We start from the raw sequence: 23,559 nt of genomic DNA, 5'->3' as shown, positions 1-23,559 counted from the left end.
TGACTCTCACTGGGGTACGGGTCCCACACACACCGGCACTCACTGGGGTAAGGCTCCCACACACACTGACTCTCACTGGGGTACAGGTCCCACAAACACTGACTCTCACTGGGGTAGGGTCCCACACACACTGACTCTCACTGGGGAACGGGTCCCACACACACTGACTCTCACTTGGGTACGGGTCCCACACACACTGACTCTCACTGGGGAACGGGTCCCACACACACTGACTCTCCCGATGGTAGGGTCCCACACACACTGACTCTCACTGGGGTATGGGTCCCACACACACTGACTCTCCCTATGGTAGGGTCCCACACACACTGACTCTCACTGGGGTACGGGTCCCACACACACCGACTCTCACTGGGGTACGCGTCCCACACACACTCACTCTCACTGGGGTACGGGTCCCACACACACCGACTCTCACTGGGGTAGGGTCCTACACACACTGACTCTCACTGGGGTAGGGTCCCACACACATTGACTCTCACTGGGGTAAGGGTCCCACACACACTGACTCTCACTGGGGTACGGGTGCCACACACACCGGCTCTCACTGGGGTACAGGTCCCACACACATTGACTCTCACTGGTGTAAGGCTCCCACACACACTGACTCTCACTGGGGTACCGGTCCCACACACACTGACTCTCACTGGGGTAGGGTCCCACACACACTGACTCTCACTGGGGTACGGGTCCCACAAACACCGGCTCTCACTGGGGTACAGGTCCCACACACACTGACTCTCACTGGGGTAGGGTCCCACACACACTGACTCTCACTGGGGTGCAGGTCCCACACACACCGGGTCTCACTGGGGTACGGGTCCCACACACACTGATTATCACTGGGGTACGGGTCCCACACACACCGACTCTCACTCGGGTACGGGTCCCACACACACTGACTCTCACTGGGGAACGGGTCCCACACACACTGACTCTCACTGTGGTACGGGTCCCACACACACTGCCTCTCACTGGGGAACGGGTCCCACACACACTGACTCTCACTGGGGTATGGGTCCCACACACACTGACTCTGACTGGGATACAGGTCCCACACACACCGGCTCTCACTAGGGCAGGGTCCCACATACACTGACTCTCACTGGGGCACAGGTCCCACACACACCGGCTCTCACAAGGGTATAGGTCCCACACACACTGACTCTCCCTATGGTAGGGTCCCACACACACTGACTCTCACTGGGGTACGGGTCCCACACACACCGACTCTCACTGGGGTACGGGTCACACACACACTCGCTCTCACTGGGGTACGGGTCGAACACACTGACTCTCACTGGGGTACGGGTCCCACACACACGGACTCTCACTGGAGTACGGGTCCCACACACACTGACTCTCACTGGGGTACGGGTCCCACACACACTGACTCACACTGGGGTACGAGTCCCACATACTCGCTCTCCCTATGGTAGTGTCCCACACACACTGACTCTCACTGTGGTACGGGTCACACATACTCGCTCTCACTGGGGTACGGGTCCCACACACACCGACTCTCACTGGGGTAGGATCCCACACACAGTTGCTCTCACTGGGGTATGGGTCCCACACACACTGACTCTCCCTGGGGTACGGGTCCCACACACACTCGCTCTCACTGGGGTCCGGGTCCCACCCACACTGTCTCTCACTGGGGTACGGGTCCCACCCACACTGACTCTCACTGAGGTAGGTTCCCACACACACTGATTCTCACTGGGGTAGGGTCCCACACACATTTACTGTCACTGGGATAAGGGTCCCACACACACTGACTCTCACTGGGGTACGGGTCCCACACACACCGGCTCTCACTGGGGTAAGGCTCCCACACACACTGACTCTCACTGGGGTACAGGTCCCACAAACACTGACTCTCACTGGGGTAGGGTCCCACACACACTGACTCTCACTGGGGAACGGGTCCCACACACACTGACTCTCACTTGGGTACGGGTCCCACACACACTGACTCTCACTGGGGAACGGGTCCCACACACACTGACTCTCCCGATGGTAGGGTCCCACACACACTGACTCTCACTGGGGTATGGGTCCCACACACACTGACTCTCCCTATGGTAGGGTCCCACACACACTGACTCTCACTGGGGTACGGGTCCCACACACACCGACTCTCACTGGGGTACGCGTCCCACACACACTCACTCTCACTGGGGTACGGGTCCCACACACACCGACTCTCACTGGGGTAGGGTCCTACACACACTGACTCTCACTGGGGTAGGGTCCCACACACATTGACTCTCACTGGGGTAAGGGTCCCACACACACTGACTCTCACTGGGGTACGGGTGCCACACACACCGGCTCTCACTGGGGTACAGGTCCCACACACATTGACTCTCACTGGTGTAAGGCTCCCACACACACTGACTCTCACTGGGGTACCGGTCCCACACACACTGACTCTCACTGGGGTAGGGTCCCACACACACTGACTCTCACTGGGGTACGGGTCCCACAAACACCGGCTCTCACTGGGGTACAGGTCCCACACACACTGACTCTCACTGGGGTAGGGTCCCACACACACTGACTCTCACTGGGGTGCAGGTCCCACACACACCGGGTCTCACTGGGGTACGGGTCCCACACACACTGATTATCACTGGGGTACGGGTCCCACACACACCGACTCTCACTCGGGTACGGGTCCCACACACACTGACTCTCACTGGGGAACGGGTCCCACACACACTGACTCTCACTGTGGTACGGGTCCCACACACACTGCCTCTCACTGGGGAACGGGTCCCACACACACTGACTCTCACTGGGGTATGGGTCCCACACACACTGACTCTGACTGGGATACAGGTCCCACACACACCGGCTCTCACTAGGGCAGGGTCCCACACACACTGACTCTCACTGGGGCACAGGTCCCACACACACCGGCTCTCACAAGGGTATAGGTCCCACACACACTGACTCTCCCTATGGTAGGGTCCCACACACACTGACTCTCACTGGGGTACGGGTCCCACACACACCGACTCTCACTGGGGTACGGGTCACACACACACTCGCTCTCACTGGGGTACGGGTCGAACACACTGACTCTCACTGGGGTACGGGTCCCACACACACGGACTCTCACTGGAGTACGGGTCCCACACACACTGACTCTCACTGGGGTACGGGTCCCACACACACTGACACACACTGGGGTACGAGTCCCACATACTCGCTCTCCCTATGGTAGTGTCCCACACACACTGACTCTCACTGTGGTACGGGTCACACATACTCGCTCTCCCTATGGTCGAGTCCCACACACACTGACTCTCACTGTGGTACGGGTCACACACACAGTGACTCTCACTGGGGTACGGGTCCCACACACACTGACTCTCACTGGGGTAGGGTCCCACACACACTGACTCTCACTGGGGTAGGGTGCCACACACACTGACTCTCACTGGGGTACGGGTCCCACACACACTGACTCTCACTGGGGTAGGGTCCCACACACACTGACTCTCCCTGGGTTTCAGGTCCCACACACACCGGCTCTCACTGGGGTACGGGTCCCACAGACAATGACTCTCACTGAGGTACGGGTCCCACACACATTGACTCTCACTGGGGTACGAGTCCCACATACTCGCTCTCCCTATGGTAGTGTCCCACACACACTGACTCTCACTGTGGTACGGGTCACACATACTCGCTCTCCCTATGGTCGAGTCCCACACACACTGACTCTCACTGTGGTACGGGTCACACACACACTGACTCTCACTGGGGTAGGTTCCCACACACGCTGACTCTCACTGGGGTACGGGTCCCACATACACTGACTCTCACTGGGGTAGGGTCCCACACACACTGACTCTCACTGGGGTACGGGTCCCACACACACTGACTCTCACTGGGGTAGGGTCCCACACACACTGACTCTCCCTGGGTTTCAGGTCCCACACACACCGGCTCTCACTGGGGTACGGGTCCCACAGACAATGATTCTCACTGAGGTACGGGTACCACACACATTGACTCTCACTGGGGTACGTGTCACACACACACACTGACTCTCACTGGGGTCGGGTCCCACACACACCGGCTCTCACTGGGGTAGGGTCCCACACACACTGACTCTCACTGGGGTACGGGTCCCACACACACGGACTCTCACTGGGATACGGGTCCCACACACACGGACTCTCACTCGGGTACGGTTCCCACACACACACCGACTCTCACTGGGGTAGGGTCCCACACAGACGGGCTCTCACACGGGTATGGGTCCCACACACACTGACTCTCACTGGGGTACGGGTCCCACACACACTCGCTCTCACTGGGGTACGGGTCCCACACACACCGACTCTCACTGGGGTAGGATCCTACACACACATGCTCTCACTGGGGTATGTGTCCCACACACACTGACTCTCCCTGGGGTACGGGTCCCACACACACTCGCTCTCACTGGGGTCCGGGTCCCACCCACACTGTCTCTCACTGGGGTACGGGTCCCACACACACTGACTCTCACTGAGGTAGGTTCCCACACACACTGATTCTCACTGGGGTAGGGTCCCACACACACTGACTCTCACTGGGGTACAGGTCCCACACACACTGACTCTCACTGGGGTAGGGTCCCACACACACTGACTCTCACTGGGGAACGGGTCCCACACACACTGACTCTCCCGATGGTAGGGTCCCACACACACTGACTCTCACTGGGGTATGGATCCCACACACACTGACTCTCCCTATGGTAGGGTCCCACACACACTGACTCTCACTGGGGTACGGGTCCCACACACATTGACTCTCACTGGGGTAAGGGTCCAACACACACTGACTCTCACTGGGGTAGGGTCCCACACACATTGACTCTCACCGGGGTAAGGGTCCCACACACACTGACTCTCACTGGGGTACGGGTCCCACACACACCGGCTCTCACTGGGGTACAGGTCCCACACACTGACTCTCACTGGTGTAAGGCTCCCACACACACTGACTCTCACTGGGGTAGGGTCCCACACACACTGACTATCACTGGGGTACGGGTCCCACACACACCGACTCTCACTGGGGAACGGGTCCCACACACACTGACTCTCACTGGGGTACGGGTCCCATACACACTGACTCTCACTGGGGAATGGGTCCCACACACACTGACTCTCCCGATGGTAGGGTCCCACACACACTGACTCTCACTGGGGTACAGTTCCCACACACACTGACTCTCACTGGGGTAGGGTCCCACACACGCTGACTCTCACTGGGGTACGGGTCCCACACACACTGACTCTCACTGGGGTAGGGGTCCCACACACACTGACTCTCACTGGGGTACGGGTCCCACACACACTGACTCTCACTGGGGTAGGGTCCCACACACACTGACTTTCCCTGGGTTTCAGGTCCCACACACACCGGCTCTCACTGGGGTACGGGTCCCACAGACAATGACTCTCACTGAGGTACGGGTCCCACACACATTGACTCTCACTGGGGTACGTGTCACACACACACACTGACTCTCACTGGGGTAGGGTCCCACACACACCGGCTCTCACTGGGGTAGGGTCCCACACACACGGACTCTCACTCGGGTACGGTTCCCACACACACACCGACTCTCACTGGGGTACGGGTCCCACACACACGGGCTCTCACACGGGTATGGGTCCCACACACACTGACTCTCACTGGGGTACGGGTCCCACACACACTGACTCTCAGTGGGGTAGGGTCCCACACACACTCGCTCTCACTGGGGTATGGGTCCCACACACACTAACTCTCCCTATGGTAGAGTCCCACACACACGGACTCTCACTGGGGTACGGGTCCCACACATAACGACTCTCATTGGGGTACGCGTCCCACACACACTCGCTCTCACTGGGGTACGGGTCCCACACACACCGACTCTCACTGGGGTACGGGTCCCACCCACACTGACTCTCACTGGGGTACAGGTCCCACACACACTGACTCTCACTGGGGTACGGGTCCCACATACTCGCTCTCCCTATTGTAGGGTCCCACACACACTGACTCTCACTGTGGTACGGGTCACACACACACTGACTCTCACTGGGATAGGGTCCCACACACGCTGACTCTCACTGGGGTACGGGTCCCACATACACTGACTCTCACTGGGGTAGGGTCCCACACACACTGACTCTCACTGGGGTATGGGTCCCACACACACTGACTCTCACTGGGGTAGGGTCCCACACACACTGACTCTCCCTGGGTTTCAGGTCCCACACACACCGGCTCTCACTGGGGTACGGGTCCCACAGACAATGATTCTCACTGAGGTACGGGTACCACACACATTGACTCTCACTGGGGTACGTGTCACACACACACACTGACTCTCACTGGGGTCGGGTCCCACACACACCGGCTCTCACTGGGGTAGGGTCCCACACACACTGACTCTCACTGGGGTACGGGTCCCACACACACGGACTCTCACTGGGATACGGGTCCCACACACACGGACTCTCACTCGGGTACGGTTCCCACACACACACCGACTCTCACTGGGGTAGGGTCCCACACAGACGGGCTCTCACACGGGTATGGGTCCCACACACACTGACTCTCACTGGGGTACGGGTCCCACACACACTCGCTCTCACTGGGGTACGGGTCCCACACACACCGACTCTCACTGGGGTAGGATCCTACACACACATGCTCTCACTGGGGTATGTGTCCCACACACACTGACTCTCCCTGGGGTACGGGTCCCACACACACTCGCTCTCACTGGGGTCCGGGTCCCACCCACACTGTCTCTCACTGGGGTACGGGTCCCACACACACTGACTCTCACTGAGGTAGGTTCCCACACACACTGATTCTCACTGGGGTAGGGTCCCACACACACTGACTCTCACTGGGGTACAGGTCCCACACACACTGACTCTCACTGGGGTAGGGTCCCACACACACTGACTCTCACTGGGGAACGGGTCCCACACACACTGACTCTCCCGATGGTAGGGTCCCACACACACTGACTCTCACTGGGGTATGGATCCCACACACACTGACTCTCCCTATGGTAGGGTCCCACACACACTGACTCTCACTGGGGTACGGGTCCCACACACATTGACTCTCACTGGGGTAAGGGTCCAACACACACTGACTCTCACTGGGGTAGGGTCCCACACACATTGACTCTCACCGGGGTAAGGGTCCCACACACACTGACTCTCACTGGGGTACGGGTCCCACACACACCGGCTCTCACTGGGGTACAGGTCCCACACACTGACTCTCACTGGTGTAAGGCTCCCACACACACTGACTCTCACTGGGGTAGGGTCCCACACACACTGACTATCACTGGGGTACGGGTCCCACACACACCGACTCTCACTGGGGAACGGGTCCCACACACACTGACTCTCACTGGGGTACGGGTCCCATACACACTGACTCTCACTGGGGAATGGGTCCCACACACACTGACTCTCCCGATGGTAGGGTCCCACACACACTGACTCTCACTGGGGTACAGTTCCCACACACACTGACTCTCACTGGGGTAGGGTCCCACACACGCTGACTCTCACTGGGGTACGGGTCCCACACACACTGACTCTCACTGGGGTAGGGGTCCCACACACACTGACTCTCACTGGGGTACGGGTCCCACACACACTGACTCTCACTGGGGTAGGGTCCCACACACACTGACTTTCCCTGGGTTTCAGGTCCCACACACACCGGCTCTCACTGGGGTACGGGTCCCACAGACAATGACTCTCACTGAGGTACGGGTCCCACACACATTGACTCTCACTGGGGTACGTGTCACACACACACACTGACTCTCACTGGGGTAGGGTCCCACACACACCGGCTCTCACTGGGGTAGGGTCCCACACACACGGACTCTCACTCGGGTACGGTTCCCACACACACACCGACTCTCACTGGGGTACGGGTCCCACACACACGGGCTCTCACACGGGTATGGGTCCCACACACACTGACTCTCACTGGGGTACGGGTCCCACACACACTGACTCTCAGTGGGGTAGGGTCCCACACACACTCGCTCTCACTGGGGTATGGGTCCCACACACACTAACTCTCCCTATGGTAGAGTCCCACACACACGGACTCTCACTGGGGTACGGGTCCCACACATAACGACTCTCATTGGGGTACGCGTCCCACACACACTCGCTCTCACTGGGGTACGGGTCCCACACACACCGACTCTCACTGGGGTACGGGTCCCACCCACACTGACTCTCACTGGGGTACAGGTCCCACACACACTGACTCTCACTGGGGTACGGGTCCCACATACTCGCTCTCCCTATTGTAGGGTCCCACACACACTGACTCTCACTGGGGTACAGGTCCCACACACACCGACTCTCCCTATGGTAGGGTCCCACACACACTAACTCTCACTGGGGTACGGGTCCCACACACACTGACTCTCACTGGGGTACGGGTCCCACACACACTGACTCTCACTGGGGTACGGGTCCCACACACACCGACTCTCACTGGGGTACGGGTCCCACACACACTGACTCTCACTGGGGTACGGGTCCCACACACACTGACTCTCACTGGGGTACGGGTCCCACACACACTGACTCTCACTGGGGTACAGGACCCACACACACCGACTCTCCCTATGGTAGGGTCACACACACACTGACTCTCACTGGGGTACGGGTCCCACACACACTGACTCTCACTGGGGTACGGGTCCCACACACAATGACTCTCACTGGGGTACGGGTCCCACACACACTGACTCTCACTGGGGTACGGGTCCGACACACACCGACTCTCACTGGGGTAAGGGTCCCACACACACTGACTCTCACTGGGGTACGGGTCCCACACACACCGACTCTCACTGGACTACGGCTCCCACACACACTGACTCTCACTTGGGTACGGGTCCCACACACACTGACTCTCACTGGGGTAGGGTCCCACACACTCTGACTCTCACTGGGGTACGGGTCCCACACACACTGACTCTCACTGGGGTACGGGTCCCACACACACCGACTCTCACTGGGGTAGGGTCCCACACACACTGACTCTCACTGGGGTACGGGTCCCACACACACTGACTCTTACTGGGGTAGGGTCCCACACACACCGACTCTCACTGGGGTAGGGTCCCACACACACTGACTCTCACTGGGGTAGGGTCCCACACACACCGACTCTCACTGGGGTAGGGTCCCACACACACCGACTCTCACTGGGGTAGGGTCCCACACACACTGACTCTCACTCGGGTACGGGTCCCACACACACTGACTCTCACTCGGGTACGGGTCCCACATACTCGCTCTCCCTATGGTAGGGTCCCACACAATGACTCTCACTGGGGCACGGGTCCCACACACTCACTCTCCCTATGGTAGGGTCCCACACACACTGACTCTCACTGGGGTACGGGGCCCACACACACTGACTCTCACTGGGGTAGGGTCCCACACACACTGACTCTCACTGGGGTAGGGTCCCACACACACTGACTCTCACTGGGGTAGGATCCCACACACACTGACTCTCACTGGGGTACGGGTCCCACACACACCTACTCTCACTGGGGTACAGGTCCCACACACACTGACTCTCACTGGCGTACGGGTCCCACATACAGTGACTCTCACTAGCGTAGGGTCCCACACACATTGACTCTCACTGGGGTATGGGTCCCACATAGTCGCTCTCCCTATGGTAGGGTCCCACACACACTGACTCTCACTGGGGCAGGGTGCCACACACACTGACTCTCACTGGGGCACAGGTCCCACACACACCGGCTCTCACAAGGGTATAGGTCCCACACACACTGACTCTCCCTATGGTAGGGTCCCACACACACTGACTCTCACTGGGGTACGTGTCCCACACACACCGACTCTCACTGGGGTACGGGTCACACACACACTCGCTCTCACTGGGGTACGGGTCGAACACACTGACTCTCACTGGGGTACGGGTCCCACACACACTGACTCTCACTGGGGTACGGGTCCCACACACACTGACTCTCACTGGGGTACGGGTCCCACACACACTGACTCACACTGGGGTACGAGTCCCACATACTCGCTCTCCCTATGGTAGTGTCCCACACACACTGACTCTCACTGTGGTACGGGTCACACATACTCGCTCTCCCTATGGTCGAGTCCCACACACACTGACTCTCACTGTGGTATGGGTCACACACACAGTGACTCTCACTGGGGTACGGGTCCCACACACACTGACTCTCACTGGGGTAGGGTCCCACACACACTGACTCTCACTGGGGTACAGGTCCGACACACACTGACTCTCACTGGGGTACGGGTCCCACACACACTGACTCTCACTGGGGTAGGGGTCCCACACACACACTGACTCTCACTGGGGTAGGGTCCCACACACACTGACTCTCCCTGGGTTTCAGGTCCCACACACACGGGCTCTCACTGGGGTACGGGTCCCACAGACAATGACTCTCACTGGAGTACGTGTCACACACACACACACACTGACTCTCACTGGGGTACGGGTCCCACACACACCGGCTCTCACTGGGGTACAGGTCCCACACACATTAACTCTCACTGGTGTAAGGCTCCCACACACACTGACTCTCACTGGGGTAGGGTCCCACACACACTGACTATCACTGGGGTACGGGTCCCACACACACCGACTCTCACTCGGGTACGGGTCCCACACACACTGACTCTCACTGGGGAACGGGTCCCACACACACTGACTCTCACTGGGGTACGGGTCCCACACACACTGACTCTCACTGGGGAACGGGTCCCACACACACTGACTCTCCCGATGCTAGGGTCCCACACACACTGACTCTCACTGGGGTATGGGTCCCACACACACTGACTCTCCCTATGGTAGGGTCCCACACACACTGACTCTCACTGGGGTACAGGTCCCACACACACTGACTCTCACTTGGGTACGGGTCCCACACACACCGACTCTCACTGGGGTAGGGTGCCACACACACTCGCTCTCACTGGGGTATGGGTCCCACACACACAGACTCTCCCTATGGTAGAGTCCCACACACACGGACTCTCACTGGGGTACGGGTCCCACACACAACGACTCTCATTGGGGTACGCGTCCCACACACACTCGCTCTCACTGGGGTACGGGTCCCACACACACCGACTCTCACTGGGGTACGGGTCCCACACACACCGACTCTCACTGGGGTACGGGTCCCACACACACTGACTCTCACTGGGGTACAGGTCGAACACACTGACTCTCACTGGGGTACGGGTCCCACACACACGGACTCTCACTGGAGTACGGGTCCCACACACACTGACTCTCACTGGGGTACGGGTCCCACACACACTGACTCACACTGGGGTACGAGTCCCACATACTCGCTCTCCCTATGGTAGTGTCCCACACACACTGACTCTCACTGTGGTACGGGTCACACATACTCGCTCTCCCTATGGTCGAGTCCCACACACACTGACTCTCACTGTGGTACGGGTCACACACACAGTGACTCTCACTGGGGTATGGGTCCCACACACACTGACTCTCACTGGGGTAGGTTCCCACACACACTGACTCTCACTGGGGTAGGGTCCCACACACACTGACTCTCACTGGGGTACGGGTCCCACACACACTGACTCTCACTGGGGTAGGGTCCCACACACACTGACTCTCCCTGGGTTTCAGGTCCCACACACACCGGCTCTCACTGGGGTACGGGTCCCACAGACAATGACCCTCACTGAGGTACGGGTCCCACACACATTGACTCTCACTGGGGTACGAGTCCCACATACTCGCTCTCCCTATGGTAGTGTCCCACACACACTGATTCTCACTGTGGTACGGGTCACACATACTCGCTCTCCCTATGGTCGAGTCCCACACACACTGACTCTCACTGTGGTCCGGGTCACACACACACTGACTCTCACTGGGGTAGGGTCCCACACACGCTGACTCTCACTGGGGTACGGGTCCCACATACACTGACTCTCACTGGGGTAGGGTCCCACACACACTGACTCTCACTGGGGTACGGGTCCCACACACACTGACTCTCACTGGGGTAGGGTCCCACACACACTGACTCTCCCTGGGTTTCAGGTCCCACACACACCGGCTCTCACTGGGGTACGGGTCCCACAGACAATGACTCTCACTGAGGTACGGGTCCCACACACATTGACTCTCACTGGGGTACGTGTCACACACACACACTGACTCTCACTGGGGTCGGGTCCCACACACACCGGCTCTCACTGGGGTAGGGTCCCACACACACTGACTCTCACTGGGGTACGGGTCCCACACACACGGACTCTCACTGGGATACGGGTCCCACACACACGGACTCTCACTCGGGTACGGTTCCCACACACACACCGACTCTCACTGGGGTAGGGTCCCACACAGACGGGCTCTCACACGGGTATGGGTCCCACACACACTGACTCTCACTGGGGTACGGGTCCCAACAACACTCGCTCTCACTGGGGTACGGGTCCCACACACACCGACTCTCACTGGGGTAGGATCCTACACACACATGCTCTCACTGGGGTATGTGTCCCACACACACTGACTCTCCCTGGGGTACGGGTCCCACACACACTCGCTCTCACTGGGGTCCGGGTCCCACCCACACTGTCTCTCACTGGGGTACGGGTCCCACACACACTGACTCTCACTGAGGTAGGTTCCCACACACACTGATTCTCACTGGGTTAGGGTCCCACACACACTGACTCTCACTGGGGTCGGGTCCCACACACATTGACTTCACTGGGGTAAGGGTCCCACACACACTGACTCTCACTGGGGTACAGGTCCCACACACACTGACTCTCACTGGGGTAGGGTCCCACACACACTGACTCTCACTGGGGAACGGGTCCCACACACACTGACTCTCCCGATGGTAGGGTCCCACACACACTGACTCTCACTGGGGTATGGATCCCACACACACTGACTCTCCCTATGGTAGGGTCCCACACACACTGACTCTCACTGGGGTACGGGTCCCACACACATTGACTCTCACTGGGGTAAGGGTCCAACACACACTGACTCTCACTGGGGTAGGGTCCCACACACATTGACTCTCACCGGGGTAAGGGTCCCACACACACTGACTCTCACTGGGGTGCGGGTCCCACACACACCGGCTCTCACTGGGGTACAGGTCCCACACACTGACTCTCACTGGTGTAAGGCTCCCACACACACTGACTCTCACTGGGGTAGGGTCCCACACACACTGACTATCACTGGGGTACGGGTCCCACACACACCGACTCTCACTCGGGTACGGGTCCCACACACACTGACTCTCACTGGGGAACGGGTCCCACACACACTGACTCTCACTGGGGTACGGGTCCCATACACACTGACTCTCACTGGGGAATGGGTCCCACACACACTGACTCTCCCGATGGTAGGGTCCCACACACACTGACTCTCACTGGGGTACAGTTCCCACACACACTGACTCTCACTGGGTTTCAGGTCCCACACACACCGGCTCTCACTGGGGTACGGGTCCCACAGACAATGACTCTCACTGAGGTACGGGTCCCACACACATTGACTCTCACTGGGGTACGTGTCACACACACACACTGACTCTCACTGGGGTAGGGTCCCACACACACCGGCTCTCACTGGGGTAGGGTCCCACACACACGGACTCTCACTCGGGTACGGTTCCCACACACACACCGACTCTCACTGGGGTACGGGTCCCACACACACGGGTTCTCACACGGGTATGGGTCCCACACACACTGACTCTCACTGGGGTACGGGTCCCACACACACTGACTCTCAGTGGGGTAGGGTCCCACACACACTCGCTCTCACTGGGGTATGGGTCCCACACACACTAACTCTCCCTATGGTAGAGTCCCACACACACGGACTCTCACTGGGGTACGGGTCCCACACATAACGACTCTCATTGGGGTACGCGTCCCACACACACTCGCTCTCACTGGGGTACGGGTCCCACACACACCGACTCTCACTGGGGTACGGGTCCCACACACACTGACTCTCACTGGGGTACAGGTCCCACACACACTGACTCTCACTGGGATACGCGTCCCACATACTCGCTCTCCCTATTGTAGGGTCCCACACACACTGACTCTCACTGGGGTACGGGTCCCACACACACCGACTCTCCCTATGGTAGGGTCCCACACACACTAACTCTCACTGGGGTACAGGACCCACACACACCGACTCTCCCTATGGTAGGGTCACACACACACTGACTCTCACTGGGGTACGGGTCCCACACACACTGACTCTCACTGGGGTACGGGTCCCACACACAATGACTCTCACTGGGGTACGTGTCCCACACACACTGACTCTCACTGGGGTACGGGTCCGACACACACCGACTCTCACTGGGGTAAGGGTCCCACACACACTGACTCTCACTGGGGTACGGGTCCCACACACACCGACTCTCACTGGACTACGGCTCCCACACACACTGACTCTCACTTGGGTACGGGTCCCACACACACTGACTCTCACTGGGGTCGGGTCCCACACACTCTGACTCTCACTGGGGTACGGGTCCCACACACACTGACTCTCACTGGGGTACGGGTCCCACACACACCGACTCTCACTGGGGTAGGGTCCCACACACACTGACTCTCACTGGGGTACGGGTCCCACACACACTGACTCTTACTGGGGTAGGGTCCCACACACACCGACTCTCACTGGGGTAGGGTCCCACACACACTGACTCTCACTGGGGTAGGGTCCCACACACACCGACTCTCACTGGGGTAGGGTCCCACACACACCGACTCTCACTGGGGTAGGGTCCCACACACACCGACTCTCACTGGGGTAGGGTCCCACACACACCGACTCTCACTGGGGTAGGGTCCCACACACACCGACTCTCACTGGGGTAGGGTCCCACACACACTGACTCTCACTCGGGTACGGGTCCCACACACACTGACTCTCACTCGGGTACGGGTCCCACATACTCGCTCTCCCTATGGTAGGGTCCCACACAATGACTCTCACTGGGGCACGGGTCCCACACACTCACTCTCCCTATGGTAGGGTCCCACACACACTGACTCTCACTGGGGTACGGGGCCCACACACACTGACTCTCACTGGGGCACATGTCCCACACACACCGGCTCTCACAAGGGTATAGGTCCCACACACACTGACTCTCCCTATGGTAGGGTCCCACACACACTGACTCTCACTGGGGTACGTGTCCCACACACACCGACTCTCACTGGGGTACGGGTCACACACACACTCGCTCTCACTGGGGTACGGGTCGAACACACTGACTCTCACTGGGGTACGGGTCCCACACACACTGACTCTCACTGGGGTACGGGTCCCACACACACTGACTCACACTGGGGTACGAGTCCCACATACTCGCTCTCCCTATGGTAGTGTCCCACACACACTGACTCTCACTGTGGTACGGGTCACACATACTCGCTCTCCCTATGGTCGAGTCCCACACACACTGACTCTCACTGTGGTATGGGTCACACACACAGTGACTCTCACTGGGGTACGGGTCCCACACACACTGACTCTCACTGGGGTAGGGTCCCACACACACTGACTCTCACTGGGGTACAGGTCCCACACACACTGACTCTCACTGGGGTACGGGTCCGACACACACTGACTCTCACTGGGGTAGGGGTCCCACACACACACTGACTCTCACTGGGGTACGGGTCCCACACACACTGACTCTCACTGGGGTAGGGTCCCACACACACTGACTCTCCCTGGGTTTCAGGTCCCACACACACCGGCTCTCACTGGGGTACGGGTCCCACAGACAATGACTCTCACTGGAGTACGTGTCACACACACACACTGACTCTCACTGAGGTAGGGTCCCACACTCACCGGCTCTCACTGGGGTAGGGTCCCACACACACTGACTCTCACTGGGGTACGGGTCCCACACACACTGACTCTCCCGATGGTAGGGTCCCACACACACTGACTCTCACTGGGGTATGGGTCCCACACACACTGACTCTCCCTATGGTAGGGTCCCACACACACTGACTCTCACTGGGGTACGGGTCCCACACACACTGACTCTCACTGGGGTACGGGTCCCACACACACCGGCTCTCACTGGGGTACAGGCCCCACACACATTGACTCTCACTGGGGTACGGGTCCCACACACACCGACTCTCACTCGGGTACGGGTCCCACACACACTGACTCTCACTGGGGAACGGGTCCCACACACACTGACTCTCACTGGGGTACGGGTCCCACACACACTGACTCTCACTGGGGAACGGGTCCCACACACACTGACTCTCCCGATGCTAGGGTCCCACACACACTGACTCTCACTGGGGTATGGGTCCCACACACACTGACTCTCCCTATGGTAGGGTCCCACACACACTGACTCTCACTGGGGTACGGGTCCCACACACACTGACTCTCACTGGGGTACGGGTCCCACACACACCGACTCTCACTGGGGTACGGGTCCCACACACACCGACTCTCACTGGAGTACGGGTCCCACCCACACTGACTCTCACTGGGGTACGGGTCCCATTCACACTGACTCTCACTGGGGTACAGGTCCCACACACACCGACTCTCCCTATGGTAGGGTCCCACACACACTGACTCTCACTGGGGTACGGGTCCCACACACACCGACTCTCACTGGGGAACGGGTCCCACACACACCGGGTCTCACTGGGGTACGGGTCCCACACACATCGGGTCTCACTGGGGTAGTGTCCCACACACAGGGCCCAAGTTTCCACATGATTTGCGCCTGATTTTTAGGAGCAACTGGTGGAGAACGGACTATCTTAGAAATCGCAATTCTCCACATTTTTTTTTCTGCAGTTCTCGTCAGGTGGAACAGTTCTAGTTTGGAACAGAATTTTTTCTTCAAAAGGGGGCGTGTCCGGCCACTGACGCCTGATTTGAAAGTTTCCACAGTGAAAACGTACTACAAACTAAAGTAGAATGGAGCAAGTGAAGATTTTTGTAGAACTGAAAAAACCTGTTCTGCACATTAAAAAATCAGGCGCAGGTTACAAATCAGGCGTCCAGAACGAGGTGGGGGAGAAGGGGAACTCATTAAATTCAACAATAAATCCTTATTTATACTTATACAATTATTATACAAATAAATCCAACCTGAATAAACATTTATAAGCAAAGAAAAGATTAAATAAACCATCTGCCTACCTGTGTGAAAGTGCTTCAGCCAGGAAGAATGCTGCAGCAAGCGTCACAAAACGAGGCAGCCGTTACCGAACGCGGGCGGGGAGGGGGGAGCCGACCGAACGCAGAGGGTGGGGAGAGCCGACTGAACGCGGGGGGTGGGAGAGCCGACTGAACGCGGGGGTGGGGAGAGCCGACTGAACGCGGGGGGGGGGGGAGAGCCGACTGAACGCGGGGGTGGGGGGGGGAGCCGACCGAACGCGGTGGGGGGAGGAGGGAGCCGACTGAACGCGGGGGGGGGGGGGGGGAGCCGACTGAACGCGGTGGGGGGGGGAGCCGACCGAACGCGGTGGGGGGGGAGGGAGCCGACTGAACGCGGGGGTGGGGGGAGCCGACCGAACGCGGTGGGGGGGGAGGGAGCCGACTGAACGCGGGGGTGGGGGGAGCCGACTGAACGCAGTGGGGGGAGGAGGGAGCCGACCGAACGCGGGGGGGAGGAGGGAGCCGACTGAACGCGGGGGGGAGGAGGGAGCCGACTGAACGCGGGGGTGGGGGGAGCCGACCGAACGCGGTGGGGGGGGGAGCCGACCGAACGCGGTTGGGGGGGAAGGAGCCGACTGAACGCGGGGGTGGGGGGAGCCGACCGAACGCGGTGGGGGGGGAGGGAGCCGACTGAACGCGGGGGTGGGGGGAGCCGACCGAACGCGGTGGGGGGGGAGGGAGCCGACCGAACGCGGTGGGGGGGGAGGGAGCCGACCGAACGCGGTGGGGGGGGGAGCCGACCGAACGCGGTGGGGGGGGAGGGAGCCGACCGAACGCGGTGGGGGGGGAGGGAGCCGACCGAACGCGGTGGGGGGGGAGGGAGCCGACCGAACGCGGTGGGGGGGGAGGGAGCCGACCGAACGCGGTGGGGGGGGAGGGAGCCGACCGAACGCGGGGGGGGGGGGGGGGGCGGCGGGGAAGAGAGAAGGCTGCAGGAAGCCTCAAACATTGAGGAGCCATTTCCCGACGGCAAAAGGGGGAGGTCGTCGGGAAACGGCTGCCTCAACTTTCTGAGGCTTCCTGCAGCCTTCTCACTGCTACAAGCAGCCTCAGTGCTGATGTGCTGATGGCAATGTACTTTTATAAAAAAATGTTCATAAACGAAACAGCTACAAAGAACTACAAAAATAGCCGAGTGCCAATGTTTTTTTCACACTGCGCGTGCGCGAACGCTCCAACGCGCAGCGTTGCCGGCAGGAAAAAAACTAATTTAAATAGTACCCGCCCCCTCCCACTTACAAAATCAGCGCGAGTATAGGCTCCGCCCCCCTGGGCGCCGCGCCAGGCAGACAAGGAGCTGCAGAACACTCGAGAATCGCGAGTTTTTTTTTAGGCGCCGTTTTAGGCGCGAAAAACGGGCGCCCAGCTCGGAGGGGTGCCCGTTTTTTTTCGTGTGGAAACTTGGGCCCACAATGACTCTCACTGGGGTACGGTTCCCACACACAATGACTCTCACTGGGGTACGGTTCCCACACACACTGACTCTCACTGGGGTACGGTTCCCACACACAATGACTCTCACTGGGGTACGGTTCCCACACACAATGACTCTCACTGGGGTACGGGTCCCACACACACTGACTCTCACTGGGGTACGGGTCCCACACACACTGACTCTCACTGGGGTACGGGTCCCACACACACTGACTCTCACTGGGGTACGGGTCCCACACACACTGACTCTCACTGGGGTACGGGTCCCACACACAATGACTCTCACTGGGGTACGGGTCCCACACACACTGACTCTCACTGGGGTACGGGTCCCACACACAATGACTCTCACTGGGGTACGGGTCCCACACACACTGACTCTCACTGGGGTACGGGTCCCACACACACCGACTCTCACTGGGGTAGGGTCCCACACACTCTGACTCTCACTGGGGTACGGGTCCCACACACACTGACTCTCACTGGGGTACGGGTCCCACACACACTGACTCTCACTGGGGTAGGGTCCCACACACACCGGCTCTCACTGGGGTATGGGTCCCACACACACTGACTCTCACTGGGGTACGGGTCCCACACACACTGACTCTCACTGAGGTAGGGTCCCACACACACCGGCTCTCACTGGGGTATGGGTCCCACATACTCGCTCTCCCTATGGTAGGGTCCCACACACACTGACTCTCACTGGGGTACGGGTCCCACACACACCGACTCTCACTGGGGTACGGGTCCCACACACACCGACTCTCACTGGGGTACGGGTCCCACACACACCGACTCTCACTGGGGTAGGGTCCCACACACACCGACTCTCACTGGGGTAGGGTCCCACACACACTGATCTCACTGGGGTACGGGTCCCACACATACTGACTCTCACTCGGGTACGGGTCCCACATACTCGCTCTCCCTATGGTAGGGTCCCACACACTGACTCTCACTGGGGCACGGGTCCCACACACTCACTCTCCCTATGGTAGGGTCCCACACACACTGACTCTCACTGGGGTACGGGTCCCACACACACTGACTCTCACTGGGGTAGGGTCCCACACACACTGACTCTCACTGGGGTAGGGTCCCACACACACTGACTCTCACTGGGGTAGGATCCCACACACACTGACTCTCACTGGGGTACGGGTCCCACACACACCTACTCTCACTGGGGTACAGGTCCCACACACACTGACTCTCACTGGGGTTGGGTCCCACACACACTGACTCTCACTGGGGTACAGGTCCCACACACAGTGACTCTCACTAGGGTACGGGTCCCACACACACACTGACTCTCACTGGGGTCGGGTACCACACACACCGACTCTCACTGGGGTACGGGTCCCACACACACTGACTCTCACTAGGGTAGGGTCCCACATACTCGCTCTCCCTCTGGTAGGGTCCCACACACACGGTTGGGATTCTTACCTCCTGGATTCCTGCGAAGGATGAGCTTGCGGACCTCATCGTACACAAAGATAAGGAAGCTGTAGGGGAAGGCACAGAACCACCAGTTTGGCCTGAAAGCGAAAGGAAGACCATTAGACAAGGAAGGACAGGACAAGAACTTACATTTATTTACATGGCGCCTTTCATGACCATCGGACATCCCAAAGCGTTTACAGCCAGTGAAGTACTCTTTGAACTGTCATCACTGTTGTAACAAAGGAAATGTGGCAGTCTATCTATTTGCGCATAGCAAGATCCCTCAACCACCGGTAAGATAATGAGCACCTGATCTGTTTTATTAACATCGTTTGAGGGATAAATATTGTCCCCAGGACGCCAGGGATAACTCACCTGCTCTTCTTCCAATAGTGGCCATAGGATCATTTACATATATCTGAGCGGGCAGACAAGGCTTCGGTTTAACGTCACCTCCGAAAAACGGCACCTCTGATAGTGCAGCACTCCCTCAGCACTGCACTGGGAGTGTCGACCTGCATTATGGGCTCGAGGGCAATTTGAACACATGACCTTCTCATTCAGATGTAAGGGTGCGATCTTCTCCACATAGCCCATCTACCCACCTCTCCCCATATCCCTCAATCCCACCTTCTCCCCATATCCCTCAATCCCACCTTCTCCCCATATCCCTCAATCCCACCTACCCACCTCTCCCCATATCCCTCAATCCCACCTTCTCCCCATATCCCTCAATCCCACCTCCCCACCTTCTCCCCATATCCCTCAATCCCACCTTCTCCCCATATCCCTCAATCCCACCTCTCCCCACATCCCTCAATCCCACCTTCTCCCCATATCCCTCAATCCCACCTACCCACCTTCTCCCCATATCCCTCAATCCCACCTAACTACCTCTCCCCATATCCCTCAATCCCACCTACCCACCTCTCCCCATATCCCTCAATCCCACCTACCTCCCTTCTCCCTCAAACCCATTTGCCCACCTTCTCCCTCTACCCCACCCACTCCCCACCTCGCCACATCCCTTGATCCCACTGACATTGAAGAAGCACATTGAAGGGACAGTTACTTATTTCACAACTCAAATCCCTTTGGATGATACAGCTCCCTCTCCCTTCCTTTATCCCTCTAAACTCCCCGATTATCAACCTCTGTCCGTGGGCGTTGAACCTACGACCACAGGATGCTCTGAGCCCTGGTGAGTTGTGTAGATTCCCTCCGGAACCTTCCGAACCTCAATCACGTTAACGTTGATTGTCCCGCTCTTCCCAGAAAACTGAGCCAACTTCTTTACCCCTTCCTCGGAAGTGGTCTTCACTGACCAGAGATGTAGAGCGTGGGGCGTAGAATAGGAGATGTAGAGTGTGTGTTTGGGATGTTGGATGAGAGAGGTTGAACGTGAGATGTAGACAGTGGGATATGTGATGGACCCGGCTGAATGTTGAGTGTGTGTCTGTGAGTGTGAGAGTGTGTGAGAATGTCTCTGTGTCTGTGAGAGTGTGTCTGTGAGAGTGTGAGAGTATGTGTCTGAGTTTGTCTGTGAGTGTGTGTGAGAATGTGTCTGAGTGAGTCTGTTTGTCTGTGAGTGTGTGTGCGAGTCTGAGAGTGCGAGTCTGAGAGTGCGTGTCTGTGAGAGTGTGTGCGTCTGTGCTTGTGCGAGTGCGAGTCTGAGAGTGTGTCTGTGAGAGTGTGCCTGAGAGAGTGTGTGTGTCTGAGTGTGTTTGTGTGTCTGTGAGTGTGTGTCTGTGAGTCTGTGAGTGCGTGTCTGTGAGAGTGTGCCTGAGAGAGTGTGTGTGTCTGAGTGTCTGTGAGTGTGTATCTGTGAGTGTATGTCTGTGAATGTGAGAGAGTGTGTGTCTGTGAGAGTGTGTCTGTGAGAGTGTGCCTGAGAGAGTGTGTGTGCCTGAGTGTGTCTGTGAGTCTGTGAGTGCGTGTCTGTGAGTGCGTGTCTGTGAGAGTGTGCCTGAGAGAGTGTGTGTGTCTGAGTATGTGTGTGTGTGTGTCTGAGAGTGTGTGTCTGTGAGAGTGTGCGAGCCTGTGAGTGCGAGTCTGTGAGTGTGTGTGTGTGTCAGGATCGGTGTACGTCCCGCAGCAGTTATTGATTGATTGGAAGGCTCCTTGGGGCAAAGTTTGACCCCTGGAACGTCTCACACTTACTTGAGAGGGTACATCCTGAGGGCCACATCCATCCCAGGACAGTATGAGAGTAACGCAGCCAGAGCAGTCTCCTCAAACAGGCCAAAAATCAGGATCTTGTTCCTGTAAGAAAGTTCAGGTCAGGATAACGGGTGTAAAGTCGGTCTGACTTATCTCTACACCACTCTCTCTCTGTCCATCTCTCTCTCTCTCTGTCTATCTCTACACCTCTCTCTCTCTCCATTCCCCTCTTTCTCTCTCTCTCTCTCTCTCCCCATTCCCCCCTCTCTCTCTCTTTCTCTCTGTCTCTCTCTCTCCATTCCTCTCTCTCCATTCCTCTCTCTCTCTTTCTGTCCATCTCTCTCTGTCTATCTCTACACCTCTCTCTCTCTCCATTCCGCCCCCCTCTCTCTCTCTCTCTCTATCTATCTCTACACCTCTCTCTCTCCATTCCTCTCTCTCTCTCTCTCTGTCCATCTCTCTCTCTCTCTCTGTCTGTCTATCTCTACACCTCTCTCTCTCCATTCCCCTCTTTCTCCCTCTCTCTCCATTCCCCCTCTCTCTCTCTTTCTCTCTGTCTCTCTCTGTCTCTCTCTCCATTCCTCTCTCTCTCCATTCCCCTCTCTCTCTCTACATTCCTCTCTCTCTCTCTACATTCCTCTCTCTCTCTCTTTCTGTCCATCTCTCTCTGTCTATCTCTACACCTCTCTCTCTCTCCATTCCGCCCCCCTCTCTCTCTCTCTGTCCATCTCTCTCTCTCTCTCTGTCTGTCTATCTCTACACCTCTCTCTCTCTCTCTCCATTCCCCTCTTTCTCCCTCTCTCTCCATTCCCCCTCTCTCTCTCTTTCTCTCTGTCTCTCTCTGTCTCTCTCTCCATTCCTCTCTCTCTCCATTCCCCTCTCTCTCTCTACATTCCTCTCTCTCTCTCTACATTCCTCTCTCTCTCTCTTTCTGTCCATCTCTCTCTGTCTATCTCTACACCTCTCTCTCCATTCCGCCCCCCTCTCTCTCTCTCTCTCTCTATCTCTACACCTCTCTCTCTCCATTCCTCTCTCTCTCTCTCTCTCTCTCTCTGTCCATCTCTCTGTCTGTCTATCTCGACACATCTCTCTCTCCATTCCCCCCTCTCTCTCTCTCTCTTTCTGTCCATCTCTCTC

At 58.2% G+C, this 23,559-nt stretch overlaps 1 protein-coding gene across 3 annotated transcripts in view; it reads right to left on the bottom strand.

Moving 5' to 3' along the window:
* LOC139240824 (sodium/potassium-transporting ATPase subunit alpha-3) overlaps positions 1-23,559 on the bottom strand; it is a 258,910-nt gene that overhangs the window by 21,903 nt on the left and 213,448 nt on the right. For all 3 annotated transcript variants that reach the window (XM_070869308.1, XM_070869310.1, XM_070869311.1), the window contains 2 exons: positions 22,423-22,524; positions 20,266-20,357 (listed from right to left, as the gene is read on the bottom strand). In XM_070869308.1, the coding sequence (XP_070725409.1) occupies positions 20,266-20,357; positions 22,423-22,524 (194 nt within the window). The remainder of the gene's footprint in view (positions 1-20,265; positions 20,358-22,422; positions 22,525-23,559) is intronic.

The sequence above is a fragment of the Pristiophorus japonicus genome, chromosome X, assembly GCF_044704955.1.
Source record: "Pristiophorus japonicus isolate sPriJap1 chromosome X, sPriJap1.hap1, whole genome shotgun sequence".
Lineage (NCBI taxonomy): Eukaryota > Metazoa > Chordata > Chondrichthyes > Pristiophoridae > Pristiophorus > Pristiophorus japonicus.
Note: the sequence above shows the minus strand (reverse complement) of the source record. Positions and strands in the feature narration are given on the sequence as shown.